Source organism: Sinohyriopsis cumingii, chromosome 1 (assembly GCF_028554795.1).
Source record: "Sinohyriopsis cumingii isolate HCF-2022 chromosome 1, ASM2855479v2, whole genome shotgun sequence".
Classification (NCBI taxonomy): domain Eukaryota; kingdom Metazoa; phylum Mollusca; class Bivalvia; order Unionida; family Unionidae; genus Sinohyriopsis; species Sinohyriopsis cumingii.
In genome coordinates, this window is record NC_142961.1 from 169,582,354 (window position 1) to 169,599,026 (window position 16,673).

At 34.8% G+C, this 16,673-nt stretch overlaps 1 protein-coding gene across 1 annotated transcript in view; it reads left to right on the top strand.

Annotated features, from left to right (window-relative positions):
- Window positions 1–16,673, top strand: part of LOC149808360 (uncharacterized) — a 181,087-nt gene that overhangs the window by 161,186 nt on the left and 3,228 nt on the right. Inside the window, exons 39-43 of the mRNA XM_089976137.1 lie at window positions 3,366–3,628; window positions 5,262–5,436; window positions 6,710–6,769; window positions 12,820–13,002; window positions 16,285–16,335. Of these exons, the coding sequence (XP_089832263.1) occupies window positions 3,366–3,628; window positions 5,262–5,436; window positions 6,710–6,769; window positions 12,820–13,002; window positions 16,285–16,335 (732 nt within the window). The remainder of the gene's footprint in view (window positions 1–3,365; window positions 3,629–5,261; window positions 5,437–6,709; window positions 6,770–12,819; window positions 13,003–16,284; window positions 16,336–16,673) is intronic.

Sequence of the window (16,673 nt, forward strand, 5' to 3'; positions counted from 1 at the left end):
TCATGATTAAATATAGAAATAAAAAGTTTTAAGAGCAATTTGAACACAAGTGACTATCAAAAATTGGATGCAGCATCTGCTATTAAACTTCATTGCAAGCCTAGATTACACAGAAATGTATGTTCATTTTATTTTATCATATATTCTTATATTTAAAGGTATGAAATATCAATATGAAAGTTTGTTTGATACATCATTTGGAACCTTTGTCCCCACTGTTATTTTGACCAAGCAGAAAACTGGCAGCATGTGCATTCTGACCAAGGTGTTTAATAATGGTAGTCCTTCAGATCCAAAGAGGATGGATTCTGTGCAATCATTTGTTGGTATGGAGATGGCTCTGCAGTCCCAGTCTTGACTTGCATAGTCTATGACAGATGGGACATTGGAATTTCATTGTAATTACAGGGACAGACACTGACTTGTGGTGATGCTTTGGGGCTGCCTCCGTCTGGCTCCAGGATTCATTTTCAGGGTCAGTTGATGCCTTGCAGGTGAAGACATGCCAGCAGGTTTTCAAGTGCTGATGATTTGAGACCACACAACTTTAGGTTGTCTTTCAGAATGTCTTTGTAGCGCTTATATGGTAGGTCTTGGTTTCTTTGGCCATATACCACCCCAAAGAAGACCTGTTTTGGCAAGTGGGTGTAATCCATTCTGATGACATGGCCTGGTCAGCAAAGTTGGTCCTTGAGCAGCATTGCCTTGATGGTTGCTGTCATGGCTTTATTGATGATTTTGAAGTTGGTAACCTTATCTTGCCATTGGATCCCAAGGATAGAGCAGAGAACCTACATGTGGAATATCTCCAGCTGCTTGATGTGTCTGCGGTATCCAGTCCAAGTCTTGCAGCTGTAGAGCAGGGTGGTAGGACCACTGCAACCTGATGGATATGGTAACATCGTGATGTGAGTAATCTGTTGCAATGTCTTCAAAGCGATCACTTACTTTACTGATCTTTGAAGAGATCTCCTTGTCAAGCAAGCCATTGCTGGAGATATTTGAAGCAGTCCACAGTTTTCATCCGAGTGATGCCAAGGGTCATGACTGGCTGTGGCACATTGGTGTTCCAAGAGATTTACATTTAATTTTGAATTTACACCCTGAACATGTAGTTGTAAAGTTGTGGTTACTCATCCATAACATCAGTGATCACTATGGTTTGAATAGATGAACACTATGGTTTAAATAGATGACCACTGTAGTGTGAAGACACCTGTGGATGTGCTTTTGTCTACATGATATAAGGGTTGTTTCAAAGTAGTTTTGAAATTATTTGGTGGCCATTTTGTAATGAAGTTTTAGAAAGTAAAAAAAAAGTTCTTGTTGAAGTGGTGGTTGATTAAGATTATTTTCAGTTAAGTCCCATAATCTAGCTACTCCTATGAGTTCATTACAGTATATAGTTTTGCTGTGCCCTTTAGAAGTTATTGGTCAAAATACATTGTCTGTATATCTCCATTCAGACACACACTTTTATGTATGAATACACTGCATATCAATATGATTCATATATGTACTTACAAATGTGTCTATAATGTACATACAACACAGAATATTCCACCTCAAGATAAATTATTGCTTAAAACCAATGTTAAAGCTAAATATGCTTGTGGAAAAATTTTGGTTTCAGTTCAAAGAAAGAGAAACAATATATATATGGCTTTTAAAGTGTTGGTATAAGACAATTTGATACACCAATACATTTGGTGTATCAAATTGTGATCCGTTGGCACAAGAATATGCATATTTAAACATTCTTGCAATGGTGCCCATGCAACCATGTGCTGTCTACTCATTAATCATTAGTGACATATGAAAATAATGATAAAAAGTCTTAATAATCCCCGTTTTCCAAATCAGTTTAATTTGGTAGTTTCATCACAATCCTTTCTGCTTTACATTCCCCTGCCCCTCTCATACATAAGGGACAAAATACACGGAAATCTGGAGTGAGAGAGAAAAATAATTTGGGCTGGATGAAAACCTTGAAATTGGAATTACACCAAGTAACCTACAAGAATATGGTTTGTCGTAATGATATGTGTTCACTTTCCGTGGGATTTATGTACAGTGTTTATATAATCAATGATACAAAGTTGCAAACCCTGTTGACATTATATGTAAATTTCTCGGTTATGTGGTACACATACTGTGATGTAGTTAATGTTTTGTTGTTGTTGTTGTTGCTGTTGTTTCTCAAACCTATTATAATGTTCAAAAAATTGATTATTATTAATTAAATAGGAAATGTCCAAAGACCTCTCTCTCTCTCTCTCTCTCTTGACCATTGTAGCAAGATATAGGCGAAAACCTATGAAAAGACAAGCATAGAGGATTTTCGCTTGTGTCATCCCACAATGTATCTAGACTTACAAATGATGGTAAAAAAGTTAAGTCTAACCAACCAAAGGATGAGAGAGAGAGAGAAAGAGAGAGAGTTTTAAAGTCAAACCAACAAAAGGAAAAGAGAGTTTTATGGTCGGTAGGACTGTTATTAAAGCAGAATAATGACTTAGATCAACTTTAAATATACTAAAAAATATGTTTTAATTACCTCTTGTTAATTCATCATTTCATTTAGTTTATATTCCATACTAATATCCATGCGCTGGTACCTGAATGGCTGAGCATTCATGTGAATGATTGAGCTAACTATGTATTTGTTGTGATCTACTTTCTTCATTTAAACCATCTTTCATGTTTAAATCATAAGTGTGTCTCATATTGATTTAATCAATGTGAATAAAATTAGAAACTCAAAAAGGGAACAGTCAACTTATCAATATGCAAAGGTGATTGTAAATAGCAACAAAACGCACAGAACTACATTTTGCGGTGGACACACTCAGCAGGGATGTGAGGAGTTCATTCACTCGGTCAATACACAGTTGCCTGTAGTCAATCTTAAACTCCATTCATAGGGCAAATATATGTATTTCTGTGTGATATAAATAAAATATATGTACAGTGTGTATGCTCTATCAATGATATACCACTCTTATAAATTTTTAATTGAAAGGAACTCGGCAAGCCTCATTTTCTTTTAATGAAAAATGTATACATCTCATGTTATATCATTGACACAGTGTACATACTATATATATATTCTATATATATAATTTCTAATTTTGCTCCCACTTCTTGTTCAGCTCTGTTACTTCTCACTGTTCTGTCTAAATGGAAAAGTCACTTCTCCCTAAATTTCAACAATAGCTTGACTTGTGGTACTCATTAATCTTAGAAAACTGAAATCTCTAAAGCAGGAACTTTTAGAATTTACTTAATACAGGTGGTCCAAAATTTAAAATAGACTGAAATGGGTGTATAAATTAAAATAAATAAGTATTCTATTGTCTCACTAGGATTTTATTCGAGCTGGTATGACCTGTTTCACCTACTTCTATACCCATGGTGCTCAGAGTTACCTGGACCTTGCCAAGAATATCCAGCACCTATTCTCAGCACAGCAGCACATGCAAGCATACTTGGACCCCACCCAGTGGGGTAATGTCAGGCACCCTCTCCAGACTGCTTTACAAGCATCACACCTGGGACTACCACTTAGGAAGGAACCAAAGACAGATAACCCTGTCAGACGGGTCATGTCACCAGAAGAAGTTAGAAAGTAAGGAAAAAGTTCATTTGTAAGGTTGTTTGTAGTAATTATATTATCGTTTCATTTGAATTCATGCTATGACTTTTTCAGCCAGCCATATTTGCAATATTTGAACCACATGTACACAAATTTATAATTTTTTTCCATTATTTATATCAAGTGAACCATGGCACACAGTGATATAAATACATTCTAGCAATGCCCATGTATAAAAAAAACTCTTCAAACTCAACACTCCAGACTTTAAATGGTTGTTCTTGTCAATAATTTTCAAAATGAAATCTTTCTGTAATGTGCTCCACTAAAGTTTATCATATAAATATTGCTTAACAATAATTAATCCAACCAATGATTTAATATAAAAATTGGCAGCAACTCTTTTTCATTATTTTTCACTTGAATTCCGGTTCTGTCTCAACAGATAAACCTGTGTGTTACCAATTCCAGTTCTGACTTTAGAAAATGGTTGCATTGTTTTGTTTCCTTGTTATTTTTCATTAAAGTACTTTATGTGGTTTTATTATTTAGGAGTTATGACTGTAATCATTGATTTGAGAATATCAGAGGAATTCTGGTCCAATTATTTCTGATAGACATGGAGTGGTTAACCAACAGCAAGTAGAGATCAGAAATAGGTCACTCAGGATGCTGTGTGGCCCATTTAGATAAAAGGCTAAAGTGGTGATTAAAAACTCATTTTCGGTAGCCAGGATTTCAATATGTTAATCTATCTACGCCTTGGCAGATCGATCAGATATTTCAGTGCTTCAGGTCTGTGAATTTCATTGGTTGCTGTGGCAAGCCACCACATCCAGACAAAATTATGTTGTTAAAATTTTAACACTGTTCCTACATGATCGAGACAAGAAGAGCACACAACTGGAATGGACTGATAAATAAGCAGTTTTCCACTGCCAATTCATATTTGTGCAAGTCGATGTTAAACTTACAAAGCATTCTTTTGAAGTCAGTTACCTCCACTATTTTCAGCAGATGTACTTGCTATTGGTTAGTTGGCATTACATACTAAGGGAGGCAACTCATGAAATCCAACAGATGTCGCTAGGACAAAGCACTGTAAGATCTTATCAATCTGCCAAAGTATAAATAGGTTAACATGCCAGAACTTTGGCTAGGGAAGATGATTGAAACTAGGGTATTCAGATTTTGTGGGTGTGACCCATTTAGACACAGCATAAGCATGGAGCAAAACTGCAGTTCAGGATGCAGTGAGGCCAATTTAGTTTGTGGTTTTGTGGATTTAGCACCATTTTCTTTCAGCACATGATAGTCTTTACATTGCAGCTAGTATATTTGGTGGAGAAAGAACCTTGGCAATTGACCCTTAGGACAAAAACACAAGCTTTCTCATATACCCACATTGGCCAAGCCAAGGCTTGAACCCACAAAGGTGAGATGTCAGTGATCTGTAAAGGCATGTGCCTTACACCATTTGGCCAACAAGAGTCCCTGTGGTCCATTTAAAAATGAAGTTTATGAAGACCTTTAGCCTTTTGTTCAGATTAAATCAAGTCAAAATATCTAAAGTGTTTTTTGTCCTTAATTTCATTCTCTACCATGAGGCCGGTCATCGCTGCATCCATTTTACCCTGATTGCTGTTCATGTTGGAAATATTTTCAGGTACATTAGGACAATAGCTCTCCAGATAGAAGTTACACAGTTTCTGCATGCATGTCTCACTAATACTGCAGGGGAGGCCACTTCCATGGCAATGGACTATGTTATTCACTCAGGATCTTCTAAACTTCCCACTCTTTTCAACAGTTCACCTGCCAGAATGGAAATTGTCATCATGGTAAGGACGTTATGATATAATTTGTTATTTTTCTTTTTATTCAATGACAATGTTATCCAAAATTTAACAGTATTTTCTTGCACAAGCAAAGTGGATTAATTTAATACAATACATTTTTCCCAGTACCCGAGAGTCTGTTAACATTTTCTGCAATTTAAATTGCCAGTAAGTGTCTGACAGCCTTTGAATGTACTGTATAGTTCATAAGGTTACTTTACTGCTGTAAATGTTGACAAATTAGGTTGAAAATTAATGTTTATTCTTCGCAGGATAAGGATTTAATAGGAATCATTGATGTTTGTAAATGTTTCCATGTTTGTTCTTTTATGGAAAGGCTAGATGTGCAAAATTTAGCAACACATAAAAAATACTCATTATATGATAATATCATTATATATCTAGTATCATCCTCACCTCCTATCTTGTGAATATTCCATTGTAAAAAACACTTGGACTATTGCATTTACCACAGATGCCTTGGGGGAAGAGTCTGTCATGTTGTGTAGGTTCTGTGGTGTATGTTTTTCTTTTTTTATATCCTAGAAGTCTATATGTTATGAAAAAATTCCTAGCATTGACCTATATTTTGAATAAGATATTCCTATATCGTAAGTAAGAAATTCCTATTTTTCCTACAGAAGTTTGCACCATAATTGAGTATAATCCATGTGATCGATATAGTTGTGACACTGCTAAGTTATATCCAGTCTGTTGCCAGTATGCTGATCCAATGATTGGCTGTCACTGCAGTTTGATTCAAAATGTTAAATGATATACTGACACAGAACAATGATGTTAAGACACATAGTAAGTAATGATGAACTCAGATTAGGGAGATACATGAAGATCCAGTTGATAGGCCATTAGATTTATGCAGCCAAATTAAAGAATTTAGCACTTTTTACTATTGTAAAACCTAGGTAAACTTGAAATTTTATCTAGATTCTCTGAGATTATGCTAAGATCTGTACTCTTCCATATGAAAGCAAATTATATACCAAATTAAATTCAAACTTTCTAACAAACTAACAAAACTTCAAGTCAGCTTCAGTCAACTGCCATCTTGTATAACTTGACATTACTGCTTTCACATGTGAGAAGTTTATAGTTTATGGAGACAGCTTGTGCATCTGGAAAATCATTGATTGTGAAAAATATATTGAGAAATCCTTTTAAAAATGTTAAAAATCAAAATTTTGGTAAATGCACAAATTACTACACATTTCACGTTTAATAAAATCAGTTTGTCACAAGCAGTATGTTTTCATTGTAGGTATTGTTGAGTGGAAGTGATGTAGAACTTGCATTTGATCTTGGATCCAGAATAATCAAGGTAAATCATAGCACAGAATATTTTCATAATTTCACAAATTCTTTTATGGATATTGGATTTCTAGCTCACAGGGATCTAAAACCATGTGAGTTTATGCTATAGTCCTTCACCCATCTGTCAACATTTGCTGGTTACATTTATGGAGGCCATTTTTTTTAATTGGGTGAAGATCACACTTGGAACATAGTAAATTTATATCATCAATATCTCTGATGAGTTTGACTTTAAGTTAGGCTTTTGCATGTTAATGAGGTGATCTTGCACCTGATTGGCTGGGCTTGTCACCATTCTGAAGGCCATATTTGGTCAGATATGGAATTTCTGTTTATATAATTAACATCTTTAATGGGTTTGATAATGAGATTAATATGTATTAATCGGGTGATCTTACATCTCGTCAAAAGAGCATGGTTACCACTCAGAAAGTCATTTTTTAATGTGATTTGTATTAAATTTCAAATATGAGTTTGTATCATTAAAATCTCACCCAGTTTCATATAATTGGCAGAACTTTTTACTGCTTGAGAAGCTGTATTTCTGACCTAATTTGAATTATTATTGTTAAATAAGCTAATGCATACCTGCCATACTCTCAAACAGTGGGTGAGTGGGTCAAAAAAGTGTTTTGAGGCCCTAAAGGTGACTCAATGAACATGACCTAAAATGTGATTTTGTCCAATTGAGAATAAGTTATCTGTTCATATATGCGTAAATACAATTACTGGAATTCAAATTTGATAGAGAAAAGAAAATAATATGTTTTCTTGGTGGTATTTAATATACTTACAAACTTAGTTGGTAGACATAGCATTGTCCAGTATCATCCCTACATGCATGCACACACATATGCCCAGACTCATTTAAACAAAACCACACAAACATTGAAATTATTTTTTAAAAATATACCAAGTTTCTGTCTTTGAAATCCATTGGACAGTGAAATATTTTCTTAATTAGATGCATCTTCACTACTCTCAATAGTTCAATGGGGGAATTTGAAGGTATGCAGGTGTTATTTGTGTAATCTTTAGTCTTACTGAAGGTATGCAGGTGTTATTTGTGTAATCTTTGGTCTCATTGAAGGTATGCAGGTGTTATTTGTGTAATCTTTGGTCTCACTGAAGGTATGCAGGTGTTGTATAATCTTTGGTCTCACTGAAGGTATGCAGGTGTTATTTGTGTAATCTTTGGTCTCACTGAAGACTGGATGGTAATGTTGTTCAGATTTTCCCAGAGATCTTGTCACATTTTTCTCAGCATAGAAAATGATCTTTCTTAATCTGCATTAATTTTCTGGAAGTGTTGCAATTTTGATGGATATAGTACATTACAGAATGACATTTATTATGGTGTTTGCAGTGTGTGCAAAAACCGCAAGTTCTGAAATTCAGTTTTGCTGAACTGTGCTTGTTTTGCAGATGGTTCATCTTTTCCTAAAATTATAGCTGCATTTTGACGTTCTGCCTTGAAAAATGAGCAACACTCATCCACTGTTCTGATTACTGAAATAATAATGTTTTGCATTTTATGTATCAAGTAAAATCTGACTTCAAAGAAACATTGCTGCTGATCATAAAATTGCCAATAATCTTTAAAAATGAATTCTCATTCAAGGTAGTTATGTGTAATAACTTTTGTTCATCAACATGAAATCTCTTCATTGTACCATATTCAAATAAATTGGGTTGTTCACCTTAGTGTACTTTATTAATGCAACTCCCTCAGCATTATTCAAAGGACTTGACACAGCATCATCCTAGCCATTCTTAGCCAATTCAGTAATCTGTGAAAGGGTGGTTGCTTTTCTTTGACTGCCTCACCTTTTACTCGACTCCAAGATAAACAGCTGTATAAAGAACAGCTTTGCATGAGGACTAAGCGGGACTCTTTACTGATTATATATACTACATGCATTGGAGATGTATACTGGTGGTCAAAAAATGAGTTTTCTGTTATTTTATTTTTTTCCCCATTAGCTTATTGAAAATTATTTTTTTAGGGTGGGGGAATATAACATGTGTATGGCAAGTACGCTAATATCAAGATGTTTGAGGATTTTTATGATGAGGAAGACCTGTGCATATTTATGAGGTAATTTTGCATCTGGTTGGCTGAGTTGTTTGTATCACTCTAGAAAATACTTTTGATGGAAATTTGATCAAACTTGGTAAATAGGCCTGTATCCTCAAGATCTTGGCTGGATATGATTATAAACAAAATACATGTATATTAATGACATGATCATACATCTGATAGGCTGAACATTTCATGACTCTAGCACTTATTTTTCAGATAAAGATTTGATCAAACTTGCTATGTTAAAAAAATTCCTAGTATTGACTTATATTTTGAATAAGATATTCCTATTATTGTCCTGTATCTTAAGTAAGAAATTCCTATTTTTCCTACAAAATTTTGCACCAGAATTGGTGTTGATCTGATATTCAATATGGCCACCATGGCATCTTGAAAATTGTCAGTACACCTCCTGAACAGAAAGCCACAGTGACATGGTGTTTTCACCAAAGTCTTATGATGTCTAGTTGGTCCCAAATAAAAATGGTGCTGATGACATACAGTATGAACACCACTGTAGCCATCTTGAAAAGTGTACTGTTATACTGTTACTGCTCCTTCAAAATGAAAAGTTGTATGAGTATGATGTTTTCACTTGAATACTTACTGTGGTGTCTAGTTGTTTTTAATTAAAAATTGTGCTGCTCTGACCATCAAGTGGCCATCCTGAAAATCTTATCATTGCCCCTTCGAGATGGAAACCCATATCAACATAGGGTCTTCTATAATGCTAACTTGGTACTAAGTGAAAATGGTGCCAATCTGACAATCCAGTATGGTCACCAAGGCAGCCATCATGAAAACCTTGTTATTCCTACTCCTTCTAAAGAAAAAAAGTCATATCAACATGGAGGTTTCCACCAGAAGACTAATCGTGATACTCACTTGGTCCTGAAATTGTTTCCAATCTGACCTCAAATATTGCTGCAACAATAAACATTTTTTCTTGTCACTTATTCTTCTCACTGTATGTTCATATCAACATGGGGTTTTCATTGTGGAGCCAATGTTATATCCAGTATGGGCACTGCAGCATCTAATTTGAAAATCTTATTGCATAAGAATACCAGAGATGGTTTTAGCACTCAGAAGTTAAAAGAAAGAATGGCTTTGAATTCTTGGAAATTCTTTTTGGACATTAGAACATAAGTTCCTTCAAGGGACTCTTGTTTTATCTATTGTTGCAATGTCATTGTTTGGGGTGGGGACAAACATATACAGTGAATGTTGGGTCTACTTCCCATTCACTTATGAGAGATTGTTTACAGTACCGGCCTTAAGTTTCTTGAATGAAGAGTTGATGAATGGGACTTTAAAGATGTATAATCATAGTCACATTATGTTAGAAAAAGCATTTCAGTGATAAAGATGATTATGTTTGAACTGGTTCTGATATATTAATGCAGGTCCAATTTATGAAATAAAACAAGAGATGAAACTGCTGACTTGCAGAAAAAGACTCCTTAATATTTTGTATTGTTCAGCAGCCAGTAGCAGAATTTATGCAATTTCACAATTACTGGTATAAACTGTCCACAAAGTTGCCTACTTCTTAGCATACTGGCATAGGATCTCCTTTGATGTCAGTAATACCATTTCAAGGGCAGTCCTCCTCTTTACAGTATTATTTTTGCATACATCATGTTACCCAGCAAAAACTCTCATAGTACATGCTTACTTTATTTACTATAGGGTAGGCAAACTTTGTACCCAGGGGTATGTGCTGTAAGCAAGGCAAACTTTGTACCCATATGTATGTGCTGTAGGCAGACTTTGTATCCAGTGGCATGTGCTATAGGGTAGGCAGACTTTGTACTCAGCGGTATATGCTATAGGGTAGGCAGACTTTGTACTCAGAGGTATGTGCTGTAAGCAGACTTTTTATCCATAGGTATATGCTATAGGGTAGGCAGACTTTGTATCCAGGGGTATGTGCTATAGGGTATGCAGACTATGTACTCAGAGGTATATGCTATAGGGTAGGCAGACTTTGTACCCAGGGGTATGTGCTATAGGGTAGGCAGAATTTGTATCGAGGGGTATGTGATATAGGGTAGGCAGACTTTGTACTCAGAGGTATGTGCTGTAGGGCAGGCAGACTTTGTATCCAGTGATATTTGCTTTAGGGTAGGCAGACTTTGTACCCAGTGATATGTGCTATAGGGTAGGCAGACTTTGTACCCAGGGGTATGTACTATAGGGTAGGCAGAATTTGTACCCAGGGGTATGTGCTATAGGGTAGGCAGACTTTGTACCCAGAGGAATTTGCTATAGGGTAGGCAGACTTCGCACCCATAGGTATGTGCTGTAGGCAGACTTTGTACCCAGGTGTATGTGCTATAGGGTAGGCAGACTTTGTACCCATAGGAATGTGCTATAGTGTATGCAGACTTGTAACCAGGGGTATATGCTATAGGGGAGGCAGACTTTGTACCCATAGGTATGTGCCATAGGGTAGACAGACTTTGTATCCAGGGATATGTGCTATAGGGGAGGCAGACTTTGCACCCATAGGTATTTGCTATAGGGTAGGCAGACTTTGTACCAACAGGTATGTGCTATAGGGTAGGCAGACTTTGTACCCATATATATGTGCTATAGGGTGGGCAGACTTTTGGGAAAACTTGTTTTTTTGAGTATATTTGAATGCCATCTCAGTTAGAAATGGATTTGGATCCTGTACTCTTTGTTTACTTGTATAGTATCCATGCAGATTTCAATTGAAGGTCTTTGAATTTTTCATAACATTTAGTGTTACTTTGATATTTCTTTATTTGAAACCAATTTAGATGGGTCTCATAGTCTGTATTAGTTGCTCCAGCCTCATCTGGAGGTAAAAAGTGGTCTTCAGATCTCATAAATTGTATCAAGTATTCCTGAAAGCCCATCTGGAATTTAGAGTTGCTTTTAGGTCTCATAAATGTATATTCTTGAAACCCCATCTGGAAGGCAAGATGTGGTCTTTAGGTCTTATAACTTGTATTTAATACTACTGAAGGCTCACCTTGATGTAAGAGGTGGTCTTTAGGTCTCATAAGTCATATTTAGTACTCCTGAAGGCCCATCTGAAGGTAAAATGTGGTCTTTAAGTCTCATAACTTGTGTCAAGTACTCTCAAGGCCCATTTGAGGTATAACATATATCAAGTACTCCTGAAGGCATATCTGGAGATAAAAGATGGTCTTTTAGTCTTAATACTTGTATCAAGTACTGAAGACCCATCATCTGGAAATAAAAGATGGTCTTTATATTTCTTGATTTGTATAAAGAACTCTGTCAAAGACCCACTGTGAGGGAAGAGGTGGTATTTAGGTTTCATAACTTGCATCAGGTACTCCTGAAGGCCCATCTGGAGATAGTAAGTGATATTTAGGTCTTATAACTTGTACTCTGAAGTTTCAGCTGGAGGTAAAAGCTAGTCTCTATCTCTTTGAGGTGCTCATTGAGTTTGAAGGCCCATCAGATGGTAAGGGGTGGTCTAGTACTCCTTAACAGCCATCTGGAGGAATAGATGGTCTTAATCTCTCTGTGGTACTCATTGAGTTGAAGGCCCTTCTGATGGTAAGAGGTGGTCTAGTATTCATTAAGGCCCATTTAGAGAAAGAGATAGTCTCTGTCTCTCTGAGGTGGTTATTGCACGAAGGAAACTTAAGAACCCTCAGACAAACCATTACGTATACATATAACTGCTTTTGAGACTGAATCTGTGATTGCAAAAGTTAAAAGTCAACATGCTTATTTTTCACTATTAAGTGTTATGTCAAACTTAACTCCATTTAATCCCTTTCATTTCCGGATGGGAAAAATTATGATTATATGAACATAAATTTGTTTTTAGATATTTCTGTAACTGTCAGTTAGGTTGAAATTTATTTTATAATTATAGTCTTTCAGCAGTAGATTTTATCTTATTAATAGGTACTTATGGGTGAGTACTCAGAGAAGATGTTCATCATCATTCTTTATCCCCACAGGAATACAAGCTTGGAGCAGTTGGTATCTTTACACATGTTGCCAGGGAGATGGCAAAGCACCAGCGCTATGATGACATCCGCCGACTGCTAGACCGTGTTGTCAGTTCAGGGATGGGCGATGATGATACCAATGATGAAATAGTGGGAGCTTGTGTACTTGTTCTGGCAGACATTCCTAGTGAGGTAAAATAGACATATGCTGTGTATGTGACCTCCATCTCTTTTTAATTAAACTACATCAGTGGCTTCCTGGCATCACATGAAGAGATTTCTTCATCCCAGATTAACTGAAATTCTTAATTCTACCAAATTTAGTTGTTTAGCAAGGTTTGCTACTTGTTTCTGGAATATTGAGATGTAAGACTATAAAAATGTTATCTGCAGTAAATGTCACTTCCTGAGATCTTGACCTTCGGCCTTTTAGACATGTTCTTTTTTGTACACAACTGGACTATTTGACTATTTACAGATGCATATATGGAAATTTCCTAGGAGTTTCATTTAAATAATAAATTTAAAAAATATAAAATATCAGGTTACATAAGGTGCTTGCATCAATGGGCATACTATCTCCTTCAGCATGTGTCATAAATTTCATATCTAATAAAAATGAAAGAGATATCATGACCTAATGGGATGACATTTGCTCTTGAGGAAGTAATGAGTTGAACACCACTTTCGACTGATTCTGTCATGCCCTTGAGCAAAGCACTTGTATTACACCAGTCAACCCAATGAGTATCAGAATCAGTTGTACCATATTTCTTGTATTTTTTGTACCCTTTAATTTTTCGTACACAATCCAGTTATCAAAATAATAATTATTTAAATGTATCATAATTTTCGTACATATCACTTTGTATTTTTTAAATATTTTAATTAAAAATACATTACATTATCAGACATAAAATTTCTACTAAAAAGGTTTACATTTGCAAAACAAGATCGAAAACAGAGTATTGCCATTTTGTTTTTACAAAAATTAATAATTAATTGTTGATGAGAAAATACAATGATTGATGCATAAGCATGAGCAGGGGCGCCTGCAGCATAAGTCAAGGGGATCACTTGAACCCCACCCCACCCCGACAGGTTTAATCATGCAAATGAAGCTGAAAATATGTCACAAGATTCTGTTCAAAATGCTTAGTAAATATTAGCTTTAGTTTCAGACTGCTTACTATACTAACTCTCCTGGCCATGACTGATTGACCCCACCCCTTTGCAAAAAATCCTGCGGGCACCCATGTGCATAAGCTCTCTTATTGTCATTACAGTACCTACTGGTGTTTACTAACAATTGGACAAAGGACTTCATAGACCATACCTTTAAACATTATAGTTAATTAGTTCTCCTTGTTAAGTCTGTCACCATAACAAAACACCATGTGCATTTTAAAATTAGTTTGGAAGACCTTTGTTGTTTTGTTATCTAACAAAAATTACATCTCAGTACATGCTAAAGTGAAGACCAAAGACCATTGGTCAACTAGTCTTATTGTCTCATAATAGTCATACAAACATAAAGTATAAAAACCTTGTCATTTTCTATCGTAAATATGAAAGTCACAGACTCCATTAAATTGCTTCATATATACTATCTTTTAAGTACTTATTCTGTTTTGACTTGGATATAATTAACATTTTATTGCAGATCTATTCTATGATATACCCCACTATTATCTTTATTGGAAAGTTCGAATAACAAGTAATGTGTATAATTGCTTGTCCTTAAAACATCTGCTGTATGGACAACAGCTTCAATAGCACAGTGACAGATTTTCATTTCCCTAAAGAGAGCCTCATTTCCTTACTAGCAGCCTTGCTGATTTGACCTCTTCTATTGATTCTTGCACTCAGTCTGGTTTCAACTGGAATAACCCAAAGGCTAAGCAAGTTTAATTACTATGTAAATAACACTGCATAGTCATGTGGTTGTTGTGACAATGTACATCGTAATTAAAACAAGAATGAATTGTTGATATAGCGGTGTTTATTGATAATGGAATATAGTTGGGGTGTAATACATGAGGATTATCACAGTCATCAGGTAACAGTCTTTTTTTTCTCTTTGCAAATTCTAGAAATAAAAACCACCCTGAATAAATATGATCTTGTACAAAGACAAAATTTTGTTTCATATCTCTCTCACACACACACACACACACATGCACGCGCTTGCATGAATTAACTAAAACATGATTTCAAGTTTTTTATTTTTTATTGCAATTTGATAATGAGTTTATTGTTAATGTAAAAATAAAAGTTGCACTTAATTTCTTGACAATGTGGTCTCATATCAGTGCATACAATTTACCAATAAATAATACCCATAACTAATACATGTTAAAACCATCTTAATCATTTTGCCAACATTACACAATATAACAGCTACATATGCCCTAAATGCAGATGAGCTTGCACACTGAGACATAATCCTTTCTCTCTCTCTCATTCACTAATAACAGCAAGAATCTTTGAATACTTTTATTTTTAATGTAATTAGATTTTTGAGTTGAATGAGACAGAAAATATATGTTTACTTTGTACGTTTGTACCATTAGGTTGTTGAGAAGCATGTGTTCCATAGAACTTGTTCAAATAAGATTCCTTTATTTTTCATACATGGTCAGTACCACCAAATGATAATTATTTATTTAACATATCATTTTTTGTACACTGAAATTAATAATTATTTTCTCATGCACAAAAAATAACATGAAATACGGTAGTGTGGGTGAAGGTGGATTACCATGGTTGATTGTTTAACCTGTAATAAACTTGAATTCCAACCAGGGAAAGTAATATACTGATTGTTATGTCACGAAATCTCAATTTTTATGTGTAGTTAGCAGGATCAAGATGTCTGAATGTAATTTTTGCACAGGCATTAGGATTACAAAATCAAAATGCTCCACTTCAGTCTACACAGTTGTGATATTTAAGTCCTCTTAGATTGGTTCTTGGAGATCAGTTTGAATAAGATCAATACTTTAAACAGCCACACTACATTTCATGTGACTCATTGTTCTGTTGTTATATACATCTGTTGTTTGTTTCTACTGATTTTAATCTGACTTGGATTTATACACAAAATTAATATATAAAAAAGAAGACTGAAAATGAGAGAGATAGAGGAAAATTGGATTCATGACCCTAACCATTTCAGAATGATCTAATTAGGGTCAGTGTTAAACAGAGCCAAGTACAGTCAGTAATTAACAGATTACTTGTCTTCCAAACTGTTAAAATAACATTAATATGTACGACATATTCCATGAAGTCACTTTGTAGCTTAAATCATGTTTTGGGAACATTAATAATTTGTCAGTTTTACATTTGACATTTTAATAAAATTCTTGGTTTTAATTTTTTTCAGAGTCTAATACCTTTTGAGTTAATGATAAATAGATTTCCAAAAATTTTTAAAAAATCGTTAATAAATAAATTTTATTCTGTTGACAGGCCAAAGAAGCAGAAAATTTAATCAAATGGCTGAAGAAAGATTCCAACAAGGTTTGTATTACATCATAGTGAAAATTTACTTTATTATGAAGCAAAGTTTAAAAATGTTACCATAAAATTTCTTTTAAATTTTTAACATAGTTATTCTAATATGTGCACCTTTAACAGTGCAGTTTATAAAAGAAGGAGGCACTGAATACCATTCATCACTGTTTGACTGAAAATATTCATAAATCGTTTTGATTTTTGTAACAGTTGTTGGATTATTCATGAACTGTTTTAATTATTTGGATATACCATAATGAGTATATATGGATCTGTGAGCCTTGTTAAGGTATAATTTTTTTAAGGGGGGGTATTTATTAGATGGGGCTTCTATTAGAATAACT